Source organism: Artemia sp. Qi Xiang Cuo, chromosome 3 (genome assembly GCF_049724085.1).
Source record: "Artemia sp. Qi Xiang Cuo chromosome 3, ASM4972408v1, whole genome shotgun sequence".
Classification (NCBI taxonomy): Eukaryota; Metazoa; Arthropoda; class Branchiopoda; order Anostraca; family Artemiidae; genus Artemia; species Artemia sp. Qi Xiang Cuo.
The window spans coordinates 43,222,037-43,242,400 of record NC_142796.1 but is presented as its reverse complement, the minus strand read 5'-3'; the positions used below and the strand labels follow the sequence as shown (position 1 = coordinate 43,242,400).

Genomic DNA, 20,364 nt, shown 5'->3' with positions numbered 1-20,364 from the left:
CAACCAAATGAACCCTCCAAAGTTTATACGAGAACACCTTCCATAAGAACAATATAGGCCCCTAGAACATTACTTACAACCTCGTCCCCGAGCCCTGCGAGGGGGGGGGGTGTCAATACAGGAGTTTTTATTAACTGACATTTGCATATTTTTAACGAAATGGCCAAATGGGATGGAGTTTTTGTTATATGATCTTTGAACCATTTTTAACAAAATGGCTACCTCTGATTTTTTATCAGATGCATTTGGGGAAAAAGTGCTTGGGCGGCCAGTTAACCTCCGATCACTTTTGAATCTTAAAAAGGGCACTAGAACTCTCGATTTCCAATCGAATGAGTCCCATTTGAAGTTTATTCGACGACCCCTTCTATGTGAAGTGCCTCTGGGAAAAATAAACGGAGTGTGGGGAGAGGCTAGCTGCCCTCCAATCACTTTTGACTCTTAAAAGATGAACTACAACGTTCAATTTCCAATCAAATGATCTTCAAGCGAGTAATGCTTAGATTGAATATGAAAATCAAGCTTAAACGAAAAAAAATATTTTCCTATTGAAGTATAAATGAAATTAAATAAATTCTTCTTGCCCTCGGGCCTTGGGGGGCTGTGTCCACAACGGAGTTTTCGTTATTTGGTCTTTGAACTATTTAAAAAAAAGCTATCCCAAAGTTTATATCGGATGGGTTTGAGGAAAAAAGGGCATGGAGGGGGGAGGGGCAGGTGCCCTCCAATCTCTTTTGACTCTTGAAAAGTGAACCTAGGACTTTTAATTTCCAATCAAATGGACCCTCTATGAATTTAATATGAGCATCCTAACCATAAGACCCATATAGCTTACAACGCCTACTCTCGGACCTTGGGGGGTTGTGTCGACACCGAAATTTTTGTTATATGATCTTTGAACTATTTTTAGCAAAATAGCTATCTTAAAATTTTTATTGGATGCATTTGGGAAAAGAGTTTTTTTGGGGGGGGGAGCTGGCTACCCTGGAAGGAGTGTCAGTTGCCTTAGAATTACTTTCGACTATTAAAAAATAAACTAGACATTTAAATTTCCAATCGAATGGGCCCTTTCTGAAGTTTCTACGACAACGCTGTCCATAAAAAGCATTATATGCAGCAAGGGCATAAATAACGACCCTTGCCATGAGGGCTGTGGGGGGGGGGTTTCATCATCAAATACCAAAGTGCCAGAACATAAAACTACCTTGAACAAAATGGCAATATCAAAATTTTGATTGGATGTGTGTAGTGAAACGGTGGGAGGGATAGGGGGGGTAGTTGCTCTCCAATCAGTTTCGACTATTAAAAAGGGCATTAGCTCTTTGAATTGCCAATCGGTTGAGCCTTTTTTGAAGGTTCTCCGACAACGCCTTCTATAAAATCCTTATATGCCCCCAGGGCATAACTTACAACCCTTGCCCTGAATGTTGTGAGGGAGTATCTTCCTCAAAAACGTAATTTCTATCTGGAAATCCACTACGCTGAACAAAATGGCTATCTCAAAATTTTGATTGGATGTGTTTCAGGAAATGGGGGACGTGTTAGTTACCTTCCAATCACTTTCGACTATTAAAAAGGGCACAAGCCATTCCGATTTCCAAATGAATGAGCCCCTTTCGAAGTTTCTACGACAAGTTCTATAAGGAGTGCCCTTCTCTAAAGGAAAAAAAATAATAAATAATACATTGAGCCAACATCTTTCTTATATGGCCCCCGGGCATAACTTAAACCCTTGCCCTTAGGATTGTGGGGCAGTATTAAGTTTTATTTTTCAGGTCATTCTCAGAAGCTATAAAATTAAAAAAAAAATACGGCTTGTGTCAGGATTAAAAATTGTTGAAAAAGTTTCTCCAACATACAAATAGCAACCCATACTATGGATTCTTACATAAGGTTAAGTAAAAAAAAACAAGTTTTTTTTAACTGAAAGTAGGGAGCGACGTTAAAACTTAAAACAAACAGAAACTATTCCGTATATGAAAGGGGCTGTCCCCTCCTCAACGCCTCGCTCTTTATGCTAAAGTTTGACTCTTTCTCACAACTTTGATTTTTAAAACAACAAAAAAATTTAGCGTAAAGAGCGAGGCGTTGAGGAGGGGACAGCCCCTTTCATATACGGAATAATTTCTGTTCGTTTTAAGTTTTAATGTCGCTTTTTACTTTCAGTTAAAAAAAAACTTGTTTTTTTATTTCATTTTTGAATGTTTTTGAGTTAATGCAGCTTTTATTTTGGCTTTAATTTCTGAACATTTTTGAATTAATGCAGCTTTGATTTTCGCTCACTGTACACAAATAATTAAAACGAAATTTGCATATTAATTTTACTCTTTTTTTGGCTAAATGGCTTTCTCGAAATTTTAATCTGACATAATTAACGAAATAAGTTACGTAACGACGTTAGAGTTAGAATTTTTTATAAATCACAAACCCCTGAATCACAAAGGTCGTTTAATTAGAATAGATAGTTCTTTTGAAAGTAGAAAAAAAAACTGTAGCGTAAAGAGGAAGGTATTGACTTGGGGGGCGAACCCGTCACATACGCAATAATTTCTGTTCGTTTTAAGTTTTAATGTTGCTTCTTATTTTCAGTTATTCCGTAATTCAGTTAATTTAATTTCTGATCGTTTTTTAAATAATGCTGGGAAATCCGGCGCCCCGTTGATAGAAATGGTCCTTAATCCAAGGAAACATTCTTTAACGAATGATTCTCCCGCGTAAACCCCTCCTCAATCCTCCCAGGTGCGAATCACCAGCATTTTTACTGGGCGGGGACAAGAAGGGTCCATGTCTGGATAGTCAATGGGCATATGTTGTATAATTTTTTCTCAACATTATTGGGGGGGGGGGCTAACAACCGCCCCTTGTCAGCCCCAAACGACGCTCCTTCCCCAAACCACCAAAAAAAAAAATCCTTCCTAAAATTGTATATATACTTCCCAATAACCAATACTATATGTAAACAATGGGCAAAGTTCATAACTTGCAGCCCTTCCCCCGGGAACTGTGTGGGATTAAGTCATCCTCAAAGATATATATTAGATTTTTCACTATGCTGAATAAAATTGCTATCTCAAAATTTTAATTGGGTGACTTCGGGAAGAAAATGAGGATGGGAGGGGGCCAAGTTGCCCTCCAATTTATTTAGTCACTTAAAAAGGGCACTAGAACCCTCTTAAGATATTCTAGGACTAATGGATCGATACGATCACCCCTGGGGAAATAAAAAAAAAATAAACACGCATCCGTGATCTTTCTTCTGACAAAAAATACAAAATTCCACATTTTTGCAGATAGGAGCTTGAAACTTCTACAGTAGGGTCATCTGAGACGCTGAATCCGACGGCGTGATTTTCATTAAAGTTCTATGACTTTTAGGGGATGTTTCCTCCTTTTTTCAAAAATAAGGCAAATTTTCTCAGGTGCGTAAATTTTGATGGGTAAGACAAAACTTGATGAAACTTTTATACCTCAAATCAGCATAAAAATATGATTCTTTTGATATATCTATGGGCATTAAAATTCCGTTATTGAGTTTCGGTTACTATTGAGCCGAGTCACTCCTAAGGTTTTGATAATTTGTCATATATGAAAGAACATTTCAAACGTATTTTGTTTTCAGTAAAGCGCAAATTGTGTTCTGGTCTGGAGAAAGCATAGGGGTTATCAGCCCCTATATAATTCGCTTTCAGTTAAGCGCCAATAAAGCAGTAGAATTTATACTTTTACTGTTAGAGAATGGGGCAGCAACAAACTCTTATTTGTAGTGATTTTGTTCGCTTTAACCTTGATTTGTATATTCAATTTAACTTTTACTGATTTTAGAGTTATTTATTTATTTATTTATATAAGTACCTGTTGTATATTTGCTTGCTATGATTGTTTATTTGATTTTTGTTCGTTATGGGTTTTAATATTTCTTTAATAGTAAATGATATTTGTTCGTTTTAAGCTTGATTTGCATACTCAATTGAAGTTTTACTCGTTCTAAGATTTATTTATTCATTTATATTAATACCTGTTGTATATTTGCTTGCTATAATTGTTTGTTTATTTCTCTTCATTTTGGGTTTCAATTATTCCTTAATGGTAAAAGATTTTTGTTACTAAATAATTCACCGATAATTACTTCTACTGCAAAAATGTTAAGTGGATTTGCAGAAGCAATCCTTCACTGGTCGAGCTTTTTAAGGGCTCATTTAAAAACCAATTTTCACATTTTAATCTCTTTTATCAATTCAACTTGATGACATCATCGAAGGGCCAAAATCCTGAATCAAAAATACCAAATAAGGGCTTTTCCAATAAAAATGATCCAAAAATAGTATTTTCCAAATTTAGGCTGGGACAAGGACCTAGAGGGCACTGGCGCAATCCTCCCCCTGCAATGCCAACACTGGGTTTAGTCCCTAAGCAACATCAAAGAGAGATGTTCACAGTCACTTTTCAAAACTGGTGATCGCTTAAGCGTATTTTATGAAGGTTTCTATTGGTTTCTATGAAGGTTTCTCTGGCACTGCACACTCCTCCCCCTGCATTGCCAACACTGGATTTAGCCCCTAAGCAACATCAAAGAGAGATGTTCACAGTCAATTTTCAAAACTGGTGATCGCTTAAGCGTATTTTACGAAGGTTTCTATTGAAAAGAGCATTTAGAGTTGCACCGAGTGGGAATAAAACTTCGAGGTCAAAGTTACCTTGTTGTGCCATATCTAGATTAGCTCAAAGTTTAAAATTGGGTTTAAATTTAATGTTTAAAGGCATATTTTACTTTTGGGAAAGTATGGGGAAAAAGAAAAGGTTACCATCATAATCTCCATGGCTGAAGACCCCAATTTTGAGGTTTACACCCCCCCGCCCCAACCAATCCCCCTTACACAAAAAGTTTGCTATCACGAGCAATTTGGCCAAACAGTGACCGAAACTCTAAAAACGGAAGTTTGAAAATAGTAGATAAATAAAAGGAATTGTATATTTATCCTGAATACATATATATATAAAATTAATTAACTTTAATATAACCTATGAAAACTATGAGTCTGAGAAAATTTGAACTATCTTTAAAAAAAGGGGGAACACCTTCAAAACGTCAGGTAATGTAAATAAATATCCCCCCCATCAGTTTCCGCATTGAGACTAGCATACTATAAAAGTTTCAAGCACTTATTTATACAATGTGGAATTTTGTTGTTTTTTTTTTTCAGAAGAAAGATCAAGTTCTTTTTATGTTCTTTTTGCCAGGAGAGATCGTACCGAACCAATGGTCCTAGAATATCATTCAAATGAAAATCCAAAGTTCTAGTACCCTTTTTCGATGATAAAAAGTAATTAGGTTGGAAACAGATACGAGTTTTCAGAAAAACTGCATTTTTGGTATCTATTACGTTTAATTACCTAAATATGACATAATACCACTATCCTGACCCACCAATTGTGCTATGTAAAAGTGGTATATTCTGAAGCCTAAAGATAGGCAAAAATACAAAGAGAGATTGTATTATATATACAAAATATACAACATTAATATGCAACAATATAATATATATATATATATATATATATATATATATATATATATATATATATATATATATATATATATATATATATATATATATATATATATATATATATATATATATAAGTTTGTCTCGCATTTTTTTTATGCCTATCGTCCGACAGGCTCTTTGTCTAGCAGTTGAAATATTTGATACTCCAACATTTTAAAAACAGCATTCATTGTTATAAAGGGTAATGCAATAGTTGGGGTTAAATAACTCTAAGGTAGCACTTTGACAGCTTTAATTGGCAATGAGTTCCTTTTCTATTTCTAACTTAAATTTAAGCAATATGACGACCTAAAGCCAAACAATTGCGGGTCACAGCATCCCTCCTCCCCCACCCTCAGCATCTCCAGTTTTCTTAAAAATGGCGCTCACCTTTCTTTTCCAGACAATGACAAAAATGAATACTCTTACCATACCTTTTCTTCAGGAGAAGGGAGGATCCAGCACATTGGATCCTTCCAGCGGCCATAATAGCAATACGATCCCCAAGTAGATCTCTTCTTCCATGAAATAAGTAGTTAGAAGGATTGTGCGGCCAACTTTCTCCTCTTGAAGAAGCAGATCCCATGTGGCTCGTCTTATGTCAGGGTTTATATATTTGTATATATATATATATATATATATATATATATATATATATATATATATATATATATATATATATATATATATATATATATATATATATATATATATATATTTTTTTTTTTTTTTTTTTTTTTTTTTTTTTTTTTATATATATATATATATATAACTATACAATCATATTGTTAGGGTAGAAAACATTCATAATAGTCTGAAGCAGAATTAATGGTACAAATATTTTTGTTGATTTGACAAATCTAAAAGAACAATAATCTAGTCTTTGTATGTAAAGTTTCATTAATATGAAAAATATTTCTATTATAAAATGACAACCTCCCTATGATACTTATTTAATTTTACAACAATGTACCCTTTGCATTCAATTTATTTAATAGTCTCAATAATTACAAAATGCTAATTTTTTCCAATCATTAAAAAAAAAAAAATCGAAGAAAAATCATTATTCAACAGTCACCAACTAAATTTCCCCTTGTCAAAGAAGCTGTTAAGCTATGTGAAATGACGTCATCTTCTACTCTCGCTGCAATGGGCTAACATTCAAAAGTCAGCTGTTTCTCAAGAATGTATAGAACAAACTCATTCGCTATTACATCTCATTTCATTTATAAACTAACTTTATTGTTAAGAGCAACTCGTAATTTTAATTTTGTGAAGCATTGAACAGAGAAATGGCTAGTGAGTTTGATCTTGTTAAGAATTCTAAAAAACATTATAATACACGAGCATCAAATAGGCTGTTAAATTTAAAGTTTGAATATGACTTTGACATAGATGAAGCTTGTGAAACTAAAGATGAAGCTTTAAGAAGATGCGGCTATGAGTTTTCTGACATTGAATCAGATGATGAGTGGAAAATGCCAGAAGAAATTTCAGAACATGAAGTAAGAGCCAGGAAAGCCTGTCAAATTGCTTTGGGAAAACGAAGAATGGTAAAGATGAATAGCGTCGGCCAAAAATCCTTACAAACTGAAGAAAGGAAGAGCAGCATTGAGTCAAGGTATAACTACAAAACAAAACCAGACGCCACTGAACAAAAAGATCCGCACACCAAAAGACGACACGGAATATGCAGCAATAGCCCTACTAGAGGTGGGGAGATCGCAAAAAATTACAGAGAGAGAAAAAAGAACTACGTACAAACTCTTAGAAATAGAACTGAAGCACTTGAAAAAGAAAATAGAATAATAATGGAGGAAATAATCCGATTTAAGTTTCTAGTTCAAGGTTGAATCAACATCTCGAACATTTTTTGGAAATTCTATGCCTTGGTGGCCAAAATCTTTGAAAGAAAGAAGCAAAATTTATTACCTATGGACTTATTTTTTTTCACTTTATTTTTTATTTTTCTACGTCAAATAAAAATATAAAACTAATAAACCATCTTAATTATGTTTAGATATCTGCTAGATTTCCCTCTCTTTTTTTAGTAGTGTAGTGGAGTACAGTTTTAAACTGGAGAACCATACTGAATCGGGTCTCTCGACGTAGAACCATTAGCTTGTTTGAGGATGATGTAAAGCTTTATAACGATATGTCATTGCTAGTTGATGTGGCACTGTTACAGGAAGACCTAAATACATTCGTTAATGGGTGTAATTCCAATTGTATGCTTATAAACCAGGGGAAATGTCAAGTGGTGAATTATCTAACAAGAGCAGTAGCATGCTAGAATCAAATTGATAATGTAGAGGCATGCTCTCCTGATTTTCTCACGGACATCGGTGTTATTTTCCATAGGTTTGACACACACGCATTAGATACCAATTTTGTTCAGCGTAGATGAAATGTCCAGAAATTATGTCTGTGAGGATGGCAATCCTCCTAGCCGTCAGGGCAAGGATTGTAAGTTATGCCCTGAGGGCATATGAGGTTTTTATAGAAAGGGTCGTCGTATGATTTTCGGAAGGGGATAAAAGGACTGGTAGTAAGAATTTATAATGCCCTTTTTAAGGATCAAAATGATTTTAGGGCAGCTACCCCCCTTCCCCCAATTTTTTTTTAGACCAGGGCTCTTCATACAGAAGAGTTGTCGTATAAACATTGAAAGGGGCTCATTTGATTGAAAACTGCAACGCCGCGTTCCCTTTTTAATAGTCGAAAGTGACTGGAAAGCAACCAGTCCCTTCCCCCTACGTCCATCATTTTCCAATGATAATTGTGAGATAGTCATTTTGTCTATAATTTAGATACAGCCATTTGGTGGGAAAAATAATCGGTGGGCAAATACCCCCCCCCCCCTTACGGTCTATTTTCCCCAAAATCATTTGATGGAAATTTTTTGATAGCTATTTGTTCAAAAACAGTCCAAAGATGACATAACAAGGGCTTTGGAGTTGAAAAAAAACCTAGAGTCTGGGGGCAAGAGTCTGGGGGGGGGGAATGTCAACACAGGAGTTTTTCTTATCTGAAATTTGTACTATTTTTAACGAAATGGCCATATGTGATGGACTTTTTGTTATATGATCTTTGAACCATTTTTAACAAAATGGCTACCTCAGATTTCTTATCAGATGTATTTGGGTAAAAAGGACTTGGGGGGGGGGGGCAAGTTGTCCGATCACTTTTGAATCTTAAAAATGGCACTAGAACTCTCGATTTCCAATCAAATGAGTCCCCTTTGAAGTTTATTCGACGACCCCTTCTATATGAAGTGCCTTTGGAAAAAATAAACGGAGTGTGGGGGAGGCTATCTGCCCTCCAATCACGTTTGACTCTTAAAAGGTGGACTACAACGTTCAATTTCCAATAAAATGATCTTCAAGCGAGTAATGCTTAGATTGAACATGAAAATCAAGCTTAAACGAAAAAAATATTTTCCTATTTAAGTATAAATGAAATTAAATAAATTCTTCTTGCCCTCGGGCCTAGGGGGGCTGTATCGACCACAGAGTTTTCGAAATATGGTCTTTGAATTATTTAAAAAAAGGCTATCCCAAAGTTTTTATAGGATGGGTTTGAGGAAAAAAGGGCGTGGAGGGGGGGGGGGGGGCAGGTGCCCTCCAATCTCTTTTGACTCTTGAAAAGTGAACTAGAACTTTCAATTTCCAATCAAATGAACCCTCTTTGAAGTTAATACGAGCATCCCTTCCATAAGACCCATATAACTTACAACGCCTACCCCCTGGCCCTGGGAGGCTGTATCGACCCCGGAATTTTTGTTATATGATCTTTGAATTATTTTTAACAAAATAGCTATCTTAAAATTTTTATTGGATGCATTTGGGAAAAGAGGTTTGGGGGGGGGGGGCTGGCTACCCTGGAATGAGTGTAAGTTGCCTTAGAAGTACATTCGACTATTAAAAAAGAAACTAGCCATTTCAATTTCCAATCGAATGGGCCCTTTCTGAATTTTCTACGACAACGCTGTTCATAAAAAACAATATATGAAGCAAGTGCATAACTGACGACACTTGCCAGGAAGGCTGTGGGGGGGGGGTTTCATTCTCAAAGACCTAATTTCCAGAACTTAAAACTACGTTGAACAAAATGGCTATATCAAAATTTTGATTGGATGTGTTTGGTGTAAAGGTGGGCGTGAGAGGGGGGTTAGTTGCCCTCCAATCAGATTCGACTATTAAAAAGGGCACTAGCTCTTTGAATTTCCAATCGGTTGAGCCTTTTCTGAAGGTTCTCCGACACCGCCTTCTGTAAAATCCTTATATGCCCCCAGGGCATAACTTACAACCCTTGCCCTGAATGTTGTGAGGGAGTATCTTACTCAAAACAAAATTTCTATCTGGAAATCAAATACGCGGAACAAAATGGCTGTCTCGAATTTTTGATTGGAGTTGTTCTAGGAAATGGTGGGAGTGAAAGGTATGTTAAATGCCTTCCAATCACTTTCGACTATTAAAAAGGGCACAAGTCAGTCCAATTTTCAATTGAATGACCCCTTTTCTTAGTTTCTACGACAACTTCTTCGATACGAGGTGCCCTGCTCTAAAGGAAAAAAAAATAATAAATAATACATTGAGCCAACATCGTTCTTATATGGTCCCCAGGCATAACTTAAACCCTTGCCCTTAGGGTTGTGGGGCAGTATCCTCCTAAAAAACATATTTTCTATCTGAAAATCAACTACGCTGAACAAAATGGCTATCTCGAAATTTCGATTGGATATGTTGGGGGGACTGATCGGCGTGGGGGGGGATAGTTGCCCTCCAATAATTTTAACCCTAAGAAAGGGCAATAGAACTCTCGATTTCCATTCAAATGAGCCCCCGTTGTAGTTTCTACGAAGACTCCTTCCATATGAAGTGCCTCTGGGAAAAAAATAATAAATAAATAATTAATAATAATAAAACATTGGAGCCGTATGGCCTTTACTATAGGCAATGCTATAGCGTTGCCTCTGTTCAGAGTGATCGGAGGGTGGATAACCCAAGCAAGCTCATGCATTTTCCAAACGTATTCGATCAAACTTTTGAGACAGCGATTTTGTTCAGCATAGTAGAACGGTTCAGCAACTATGTCTATAGGTATATTTGGCATGTCAACCCCCCACAATTATGCAAATTTCTGATTATGCTTTAGAACTAAATTTTGCTTTAAAATAAGTCAAAATATATTTTTTTAGATGGTTCATAACTTCCGTTTTTATTCCGTTTTAAAGTTCATAACTTGCAGCCCTTCCTCCGGGAACTGTGGGGGATTAAGTCATCCTCAAAGACATATATATATTAGATTTTCGACTATGCTGAATAAAATTACTATCTCAAAATTTTAATTGGGTGACTTCGGGAACAAAATGAAGATGGGAGGGGGCCAAGTTGCCCTCCAATTTATTTAGCCACTTAAAAAGGGCACTAGAACCTTTAATTTTACTTCAAATGAGCCCTCTTAAGATATTCTAGGACAAATGGATCGATACGATCACCCCTGGGGAAATAATAATAAAGCAAACACAAATAAACAAGCATCCATGATCTTTCTTCTGACAAAAAATACAAAATTCCACATTTTTGCAGATAGGAGCTTGAAACCTCTTCAGTGAGTTTCTCTGAGGTGTTGACTCCAACGGTGTGACTTTCATTAAAGTTCTATGACTTTTAGGGGGTGTTTCCCCCTTTTTTCAAAAATAAGGCAAATTTTCTCAGGTGCGTAAATTTTGATGGGTAAGACAAAACTTGATGAAACTTGTATACCTCAAATCAGCATAAAAATATGATTCTTTTAATATATCTATTGCCATTAAAATTCCGTTATTGAGTTTCGGTTACTATTGAGCCGAGTCACTCCTAAGGTTGATAATTTGTCATATATGAAAGAACATTTCAAACATATTTTGTTTTCAGTAAAGCACAAATTGTGTTCTGGTCTGGAGAAAGCATAGGGGTTATCAGCCCCTATATAATTCGCTTTCTGTTAAGCACCAATGACGCAGTAGGCTTTATACTTTTACTGTTAGAGAATGGGGCAGCAAACAAACTCTTATTCGTAGTAATTTTGTTCGCTTTAACCTTGATTTGATAAGTACCTATTGTATATTTGCTTGCTATGATTGTTAATTTGATTTCCGTTCGTTTTGGGTTTTAATTTTTCTTTAATAGTAAAAGATATTTGTTCGTTTTAAGCGTGATTTGCATATTCAATGGAAGTATTACTCGTTCTAAGATTTATTTATTAATTTATATTAATACCTATTGTATATTTGCTTGCTATAATTGTTTGTTTAATTTCTATTCATTTTGGGTTTCAATTATTACTTAATGGTAAAAGATTTTTGTTACTAAATTATTCACCGATAATTACTTCTACTGCAAAGATGTTAAGTGGATGTGCAGAAGCAATCCTTCACTGGTCGAGCTTTTTAAGGGCTCATTTAAAAAACAGTTTTCACATTTTAATCTCTTTTATGAATTCAACTTGATGACACCATCGAAGGGCCAAAATCCTGAATCAAAAATACCAAATAAGGGCTTTTCTAATAAAAATGATCCAAAAATAGTATTTTCCAAATTTAGGCTGGGACAAGGACCTAGGGGGCACTGGCGCACTCCTCCCCCTGTATTGCCAACACTGGATTTAGCACCTACGCAACATCAAAGAGAGATGTTCACAGTCACATTTCAAAACTGGTGATCATTTAAGCGTATTTTATGTAGGTTTTCTATTGAAAAGGGCATTTAGAGTCGCATCGAGTGGGAATAAAACTTTGAGGTCAAAGTTACTTGTTGTCTGTACCGTCGTAAGGTGCATTTGACACTGCCATTAGTCTAAACCTTCTACACCGTCGTGAAATGTATATAAAACCCTCATAAGCTGCCATATGGCACCAAAAATGGCAATACTTTGTGCCATATCTAGATTAACTCAAAGTTTAAAATTGGGTTTAAATTTAACGTTTATATGCATATTTTACTTTTTGGACAGTATGGGGAAAAACCGAAGGTTACCATCATAATCTCCATGGCTGAAGACCCCAATTCTGAGGTTTACACCCCCCAACCCCTACCCATCCCCCTTACACAAAAAGTTTGCTATCACGAGCGATTTGGCCAAACAGTGACCGAAACTCTAAAAACGGAAGTTTGAAAATAGTAGATAAATAAAAGGAATTGTATATTTATCCTGAATACATATATATAAAATTAATTAACTTTAATATAACCTATGAAAACTATGAGTCTGAGAAAATTTGCCTTATCTATAAAAAAGGGGGGAAACACCTTCAAAACGTCAGGTAATGTAAATAAATATCCCCCCATCAGTTTCAACATTGAGACTAGCATACTATAAAAGTTTCAAGCACTTATTTATACAATGTTGAATTTTGTTGTTTTGTTTTTTTTCCGGAAGAAAGATCAAGTTATCTTAATGTTCTTTTTGCCAGGAGAGATCGTACCGAGACACTAGTCCTAGAATATAAGAAGAGAGCTCATTCAAATGAAAATCCAAAGTTCTAGTACCCTTTTTCGATGATAAAAAGTAATAAGGTTTGAAAGAGATACGAGTTTTCAGAAAAACTGCATTTTTGGTATCTATTATCTTTAATTACCTAAATATGACATAATACCAGTTATGCCCTGAGGGCATAACTGGTTATGCCCTCAAATTCATTGGTCAAATTCATTGAAATTTACAGTATTTCCGTTTAAAAAGAAGAAGCAAAATTTATTTCCTTTGGACTTAGTAAATTTTTTATTTTTCTACGTCAAATAAAAATATAAAACTAATAAAGCATCTTAATTATGTTTAGATATCCGCTAGATTTCCCTCTCTTTTGTTTGTAGTGTAGTGGAGTACAGTTTTAAACTGGAGAACCACACTGAATCTCGAACCACGGGTCTCTCGACGTCGAACCATTAGCTTGTTTGAGGATGATGTAAAGCTTTACAACAATATGTCATTCCTAGTTGATGTGGCACTGTTACAGGGAGACTTAAATACATTAGTTAATGGGTGTAATTCCAATTGTATGCTTATAAACCAGGGGAAATGTCAAGTGGTGAATTATCTAACAAGAGCAGTAGCATGCTAGAATCACATTGATAATGTAGAGGCATGCTCTCCTGATTTTCTCACGGACATTGGTGTTATTTTCCATAGGTTTGACATACACGTATTATATACCAATTTTGTTCAGCGTAGATTAAATGTCTAGAAATTATTTCAGTGAGGATGACAACCCTCCGAGCCGTCAGGGCAAGGTTTGTAAGTTATTCCCTGAGGGCATATGAGGTTTTTATAGAAAGGGTCGTCGTATGATTTTTGGTAGGGGATAATAGGACTGGTAATAAGAATTTCTAATGCCCTTTTTAAGGATCAAAGTGATTTGAGGGCAGCTACCCCCTTCCCCCAATTTTTTTTTTTAGACCAGGGCGCTTCATACAGAAGAGTTGTCGTATAAACATCGAAAGGGGCTCATTTGATTGAAAACTGCAACGCCTAGTTCCCTTTTTAATAGTCGAAAGTGACTGGAAAGCAACCAGTCCCTTCCCCCTACGTCCATCATTTCCCAATAATAATTTTGAGATAGCCATTTTGTCTATAATTTAGAGATAGGCATTAGGTGGGAAAATACCCCCCCCCCTTACGGTCTATTTTCCCCAAAATTATTTGATGGGAATTTTGAGATAGCATTTTGTTCAAAAACAGTCCAAAGATGACATAACAAGGGCTTTGGAGATGAAATAACCCCCTAGAGTCTGGGGGCAAGGGTGGTAAATTATACCCCAGGAAAATATACACTTTTTATGGCAGGAATGGTTGTGTAAATTTTAGAGAAGAATCCTTTTATTGGAAATCTTAAGTTCTAATTTCCTTTTAAGAGTAAAAATTGATTGAGGGCAACTAGCCCCTCCCCTTGACACCCTTTTTTCTCTAAACGTATCCGATCAAAAAAGTGAGATAGCTATGTTTTTCACAACAGTTCAAAGAGCACATGACAATGCCTTCAGGGTAGAAACAACCCTTCAGTATTGACAGGGGTATGTTCCTTACCGGAATTACTACAAAACAAATAAAACTGGGTACTAAAAGGGTCTGATAACCGAGGCCCTTTTCAAGCTTATTAAAAAATATTTGACATATGACAACACAACCCAGAGAAGCAACAAGAAGACGAAGAACGAAAAGACTATGAAAATAGATTTCATAGAGGAAAATACTATTGGGCTAGAATCCGTTATTTACTATAAACTTTATTATAGTTCTACTGCAACCATGAAACAATTTAAAAAAAATTTTCAAATGAGTAATTTAAATAACGAAACTTTCGAAAAAAGAAGTTTTTCAAAGAAAAGTAAAGGCGATATTAAACTTGAGATCAGTAGAAATAGTAACTTACAATAATTCAAACTCGATACGACCAGAAATTACAACTAAAGAATAAATGAAACCCAAAACGAACAGAAATTAAATAAACAATTACCAAATAAACATACAACAGGTACTAATATAAATAAATAAATAAGAGCCATTTTTAATAGTATAAAGTGGTTCGAGGGTTACTAGCCCCCCTCCAACGCCAACCATTTCCCCAAACACATCCAATCAAAATATTGAGATAGCCATTTTGTTCAATGTAACTGAACGGTCCGCAAATTGTGTCTTTGAGGATGAACCCCCCCCCTAGAGTCCTCAGGGCAAGGGTTATAAGTTATACCCTGGGGGCATATAAGGTATATATAGAAAGGGTGATCGTATATACTTCGGAGGGCAACTAACTCCCCTCCCACGTCTACTTTTTTCTGAAACAACGCAAATTAAATCTTTGATACAGCCATTCCTTTCAACATAACTTAGACGTCTGAAGAATACGTTACTGGGAATGACAACCCCCTCTCCCCCAGAACCCGCAGGGTAAGGGTTCCCAAAACGTATTTAATTGAAATTTGAAATGGCTATTTGTTGTCATAGAAACTTCGAAAAAGGCTCATATTGGAAATTGAAAGGGCTAGTGCCCTTTTTAATAGTCAAAAGTGATTTGAGGGCAACTAACCCTCCAATCAAAACGATGTCTTTGAGGATGACCCCCCCCCCAGACCCTTCAGAGCAACAGCTGTAAGTTATGTTCTGGGGGCATAGAAGGTAGAAGGGTAATCGTATGAAATTCTGTGGGGGCTCATTGGATTGGTAGTCAGACATTCTCGGGCCTTTTATAAGATTCAGAGTGATCGGAGGGTGGATACCCCCCCCCCCCACCTCGTATTTTGCGGAAATGCATGTAATAACAAATTTGAGATTTGTTATCGAAGAAACTTCGAAAAGAGCTCATTCGATTAGAAACTGAAAGGGCTAGTGCCCTTTTTAATAGTCGAAAGTGATTGGAGGGCAACAAGCCTCTCCTCCCAAGCCCACCCTTTCCAAAAGCTCATCTAATCAAAATTTTGAGATAGCTATTTTATTCAGCGTAATTGAAAGATCCGGAAATTATATCTTAAAGGATGGCAAATCCCCAACAGCCCTCAGAGCGAGAGTTATAAACTATGCCCTGGAGACATATGAGGTATATATATAGAAAGAGTGATCGTTTAAAATTTGGAGGGGGTTCATTGGATTGGAGATGAATCTTAAAAAGAGGGCCCTTTTTGTATAATTTAAGGTCACGATGGAAGGGGTGTTCTAAGGGGGAAGGGCAGCCTGAGATATCAGATGAACCTAAAAGGTATAAGAAAATTGAAATGTAGTATACCTCTATTTTATACCCTGGTATATTTTGGAATGCTCAATCTTCATATAATTTTTATAAATAGAATTTTGTGAAGAAGTTTTTTTTGTTATTATTATGAAAAGAGTAGGTGACATTACATAAATTGAGATATTACACTGATATATTTTTAAAGAAAATTTAAAGGTCACCGAGAGGAGAGGAGGTGGGATTATTTAAAAAATCTAAAAAAATCTAAAAAAATAAAAAAAGGCCCTTCTTAAGATTCAGAGTGATAGGAGGGTGGATAACCCTAGCAAGCTCATGCATTTTCCAAACGTATTGGATCAAAATTTTAAGACAGCGATTTTGTTCAGCATAGTAGAATGGTCCAGCAACTATGTCTGCAACTATGATTAAGACTCAGAGTGATCGAGAGGTGGATAGGCCCCCTCCTACCTCGTATTTTGCGGAAATGCATGTAATAAAAATTTAGAGATGACCATTTGTAGTCGCACAAATTTCGAAAAGAGCTAATTCAATTAGAAATTGAAAGGGTTAGTGCCCAATTGATAGTCGAAAGTGATTGGAGGGCAACTAGCCTCTCCTCCTACGCCCAAAATTTCCACAAGCCTATCTAATCAAAATTTTGAGATAGCTATTTTGTTCAGCGTAATTGAAAGGTCCGGAAATTATATCTTAAACGATGGCAAATCCCCTACAGTCCTCAGGGACAGGGTTATAAGCTATGCCCTGGAGACATATGAGGTATATATAGAAAGGGTGATCGTGCAAAATTTGGAGGAGACTCATTGGATCGGTGATGAATCTTAAAAAGGGGGCCCTTTTTAAGATTAATTAAAAAAAGACTTTCCGAAAAATAAGTTTTTCAAAGAAAAGTAAAGGTCATTTTAAACTTAAGCTCAGCAGATACAAATATCTTTTGAATTCAAACTCAGAACGACCAGAAACTACTATAAGAGAATAAATGAAACCCAAAACGAACAGAAATTAAATAAACAGTTATAGCAAAAACATACAACAAGTAATAATATAAATGAATAAATAGATCTTAAAGCGAGTAATGCTTAGACTGAATATGAAAATCAAACTTAAATATTCTCCTTTTGAAGTATAAATGAAATTAAAAACAAACAGAAATTGAATGAACAATCAATGCAAACAAACATACAATATATATTAATGTAAACTAATAAATAAATCTTAAAACGAGTGAAAATTAAATTGAACATACAAATCAAGCTTGAAACGAACAAAAATCACTACAAGCAAGAGTTTGGGTATGACCTCCTTCTCTCACTGTAAAAGTCTAAAACCTACAGAGTCATTGGCGCTTTAATGAAAACCAATTTTATGACAAATATTTTCTTTTGTACTTAATATTGAAAATAAACATTAAAATTATAGTAACATTTTGAACTGATGAGCTTTCAGCAATTAATATAATTATATATCAAATATTTAGTTTAATTTATTAGCTCTTTTTAAAGTTGTTAAGGACGAATATAGTTTTACTACAAACAAGTCTTTGGATACTGCCTCCTTTCCTAACTGCAAATAAAAACCGAAAGCCTACTGCGTCATTGGCGCTTCACTGAAAACCAATTATGTTACAAATATTTCCTTTTGTGCTTAATATTGAAAATAAACATTAAAATTATAGTAACATTTTGAACTGATGAGCTTTCAGCAATTAATATAATTATACATCAAATATTCATTTTAATTTATTAGCTCTTTTTAAAATTGTTAAAGACGAATATAGTTTCACTACAAACAAGTGTTTGGATACTGCCTCCTTTCCTAACTGCAAATAAAAACCGAAAGCCTACTGCGTCATTGGCGCTTCACTGAAAACCAATTATGTTACAAATATTTTCTTTTCCAGTTGTTACAGACTTAAAAATAAAATACAATTACAGTGAAATAACCCCTATGCCTTCCCAAGGCCGGAAAAAAATTTGCACTTTACTGAAAAAATTATAAATGTTATTACTTTTATAACTTTAATAAATAAAATAATATTAATATTTTGATTACTAAATATCAGTATATGTACATTAAACTGGCAATGCATATTCATTTGTATTTTTTCAGTAAAGTACAAATTTTGTTCTGGCCTTGGGAAGGCATAGGGGTTTTGCGCCCAACTTATGATAATTTCTGCTCGTTTTGAGTTTCATTTATTTATCGATGCTGATTTGTGGTAGTTTCACGCTTCATAGATTATTTGATTTTATTTTTGCTCAATTTTTATGTAATGGAGTTCTTTACTTTTCTTTGAAAAACTTATTTTGTGGAAAAAGTTTTTTTAATTAATTTCTGTTCGTTTTATATTGACATAGTCTTTTCAGGGAAAAAGAAAATAATGCTATAATCTTTTCGTTTTTTAAGACTTTATTGTTTGGCCTGCTATTTGTATGTTGGAGAAAAATTTTCAGCAATTTTTAACAACATACAACCTTTTAAAAATCAGGACACAAATAGTACTGTTTAATTTAGTTTTATACCTCCTCTAGTTGAACTGAAATGGAAAACTTGATACCATTCGCAAAAAATCTGTTTACTTTCTTTGATAACTTGGATACACTTACGCTATTTTGATTTGGTTAAATTTTAAGAGTAGAAGTAACCTCGAAAGATTGAAGATAATGTCCTGAGTCGTTTTTGAGACACTGCTGAGGGAATTAGCATTAACACAATGCATTTTGGTTTTATTTTAATGCACTGATTAGTTTTTAAAAATAATGGGGAAATGGGAGGGGGGGCGTGGGAGGGTAGGAGTGGAAGGGGGATTAGTTGCCCTCCAATCACTTTCGATTATTAAAAAGGGCATCAGCCCTTTCTATTTTCAATCGATTGAGCCCTTTTCGAAGTTCACACGACAACTCCTTCGATACGAAGTACCCTGGTCTAAACAACAACAACAACAACAACAAAAAATATAACTAATCACTTTCGACTATTAAAAAGAGTACAAGCCCTTTGAATTTCAAATCGAATGAGCCCTTTTTCAAGTTTCTACGATAAATATTTCAATAAAAACCTTATATGCCCCCAGGGCATAACTTAAAAACCTTGCCTTGAGGGCTGTGGGGGAGTGTCCTCCTCAAAAACATATTTTCTATCTTCAAATCAACTACGCTGATTAAAATGGATATCTCAAAATTTTGATTGGATGTGTTTAGGAGAATGATGGACGTGGGGGCAGGGGGAGCTAGTTGCCCTCCAATCACTTTCGACTATTAAAAAGGGCACTAACCCTTTGAATTTCCAATCGAATGAGCCTGTTTTGAAGTTTCTACGACAACGCCTTCTATATAAATCTTATATGCCTCCAGGGCAAAACTAACCCTTGCCCTGAGGGTTTGGGGTGAGTCTCCTCCTCAAAAACACATTTTCTATCTGAAAATAAACTACGCTGATCAAAATGGCTATCTCAAAATTTTTTGATTGGATGTGTTTGAGAGAAGGATGGGCATGGGAAGGGCTAGTTGCCCTCCATTCACTTTCGACTATTAAAAAGGGAACTAGCCCCTTAAATTCCCAATCGATTGAGCCTGTTTTGAAGTTTCTACGACAACACCTTCTATAAAAACCTTATATACCCCCAGGGCACAACTTAAAACCCTTACCCTGAGGGTTGTGGGGGAGTGTCCTCCTCAAAAACATATTTCCTATCTGGAATCAAAGGTAAGGATTCCGGTAAGGATAAAGGTAAGGATTCCGGCAACAACGATTTTATGGGGGTGTCAGTTGTCTTGCGTGAGGTACACCTTGTTTTCTAGCTTAGTAATGTTGCTTCATTATTGTGTTTTCATTGTCGGGTTTTCATTCTTGTGTTACAATTGTTTTCTTCTGAAATTCAGTTTATTTCGTTTCCGGTTTCCCTCCGACCGAGGGTTCCACAACTTGGGACTGATGTAGGCTACATTCCATGTCCAAATTAATCCACATTTAATCTTGAATTTTTACTTTTATTGCAAATTTTTGTGATGAATTCTGATTTTTATCGATGATTTATTTTCTACAGGTTGCTCGTCAACGTCTCCTGCAGACTTCGGAAGAACTGTTGATGTGACT

At 35.4% G+C, this 20,364-nt stretch overlaps 1 protein-coding gene across 2 annotated transcripts in view; it reads right to left on the bottom strand.

Annotated features, from left to right (window-relative positions):
- LOC148954127 (C-1-tetrahydrofolate synthase, cytoplasmic-like) overlaps positions 1 to 20,364 on the bottom strand; it is a 56,349-nt gene that overhangs the window by 9,509 nt on the left and 26,476 nt on the right. The window contains exon 5 of one of the 2 annotated variants that reach the window (XM_089086927.1): positions 5,129 to 5,263. The exons of the other annotated variant lie outside the window; for it this stretch is intronic. Coding sequence (XP_088943053.1) covers positions 5,210 to 5,263 — 54 coding nt within the window. The 3' untranslated portion in view covers positions 5,129 to 5,209. Of the gene's footprint in view, positions 1 to 5,128; positions 5,264 to 20,364 lie in introns of those variants that run through there. 2 annotated transcript variants of the gene reach the window in all.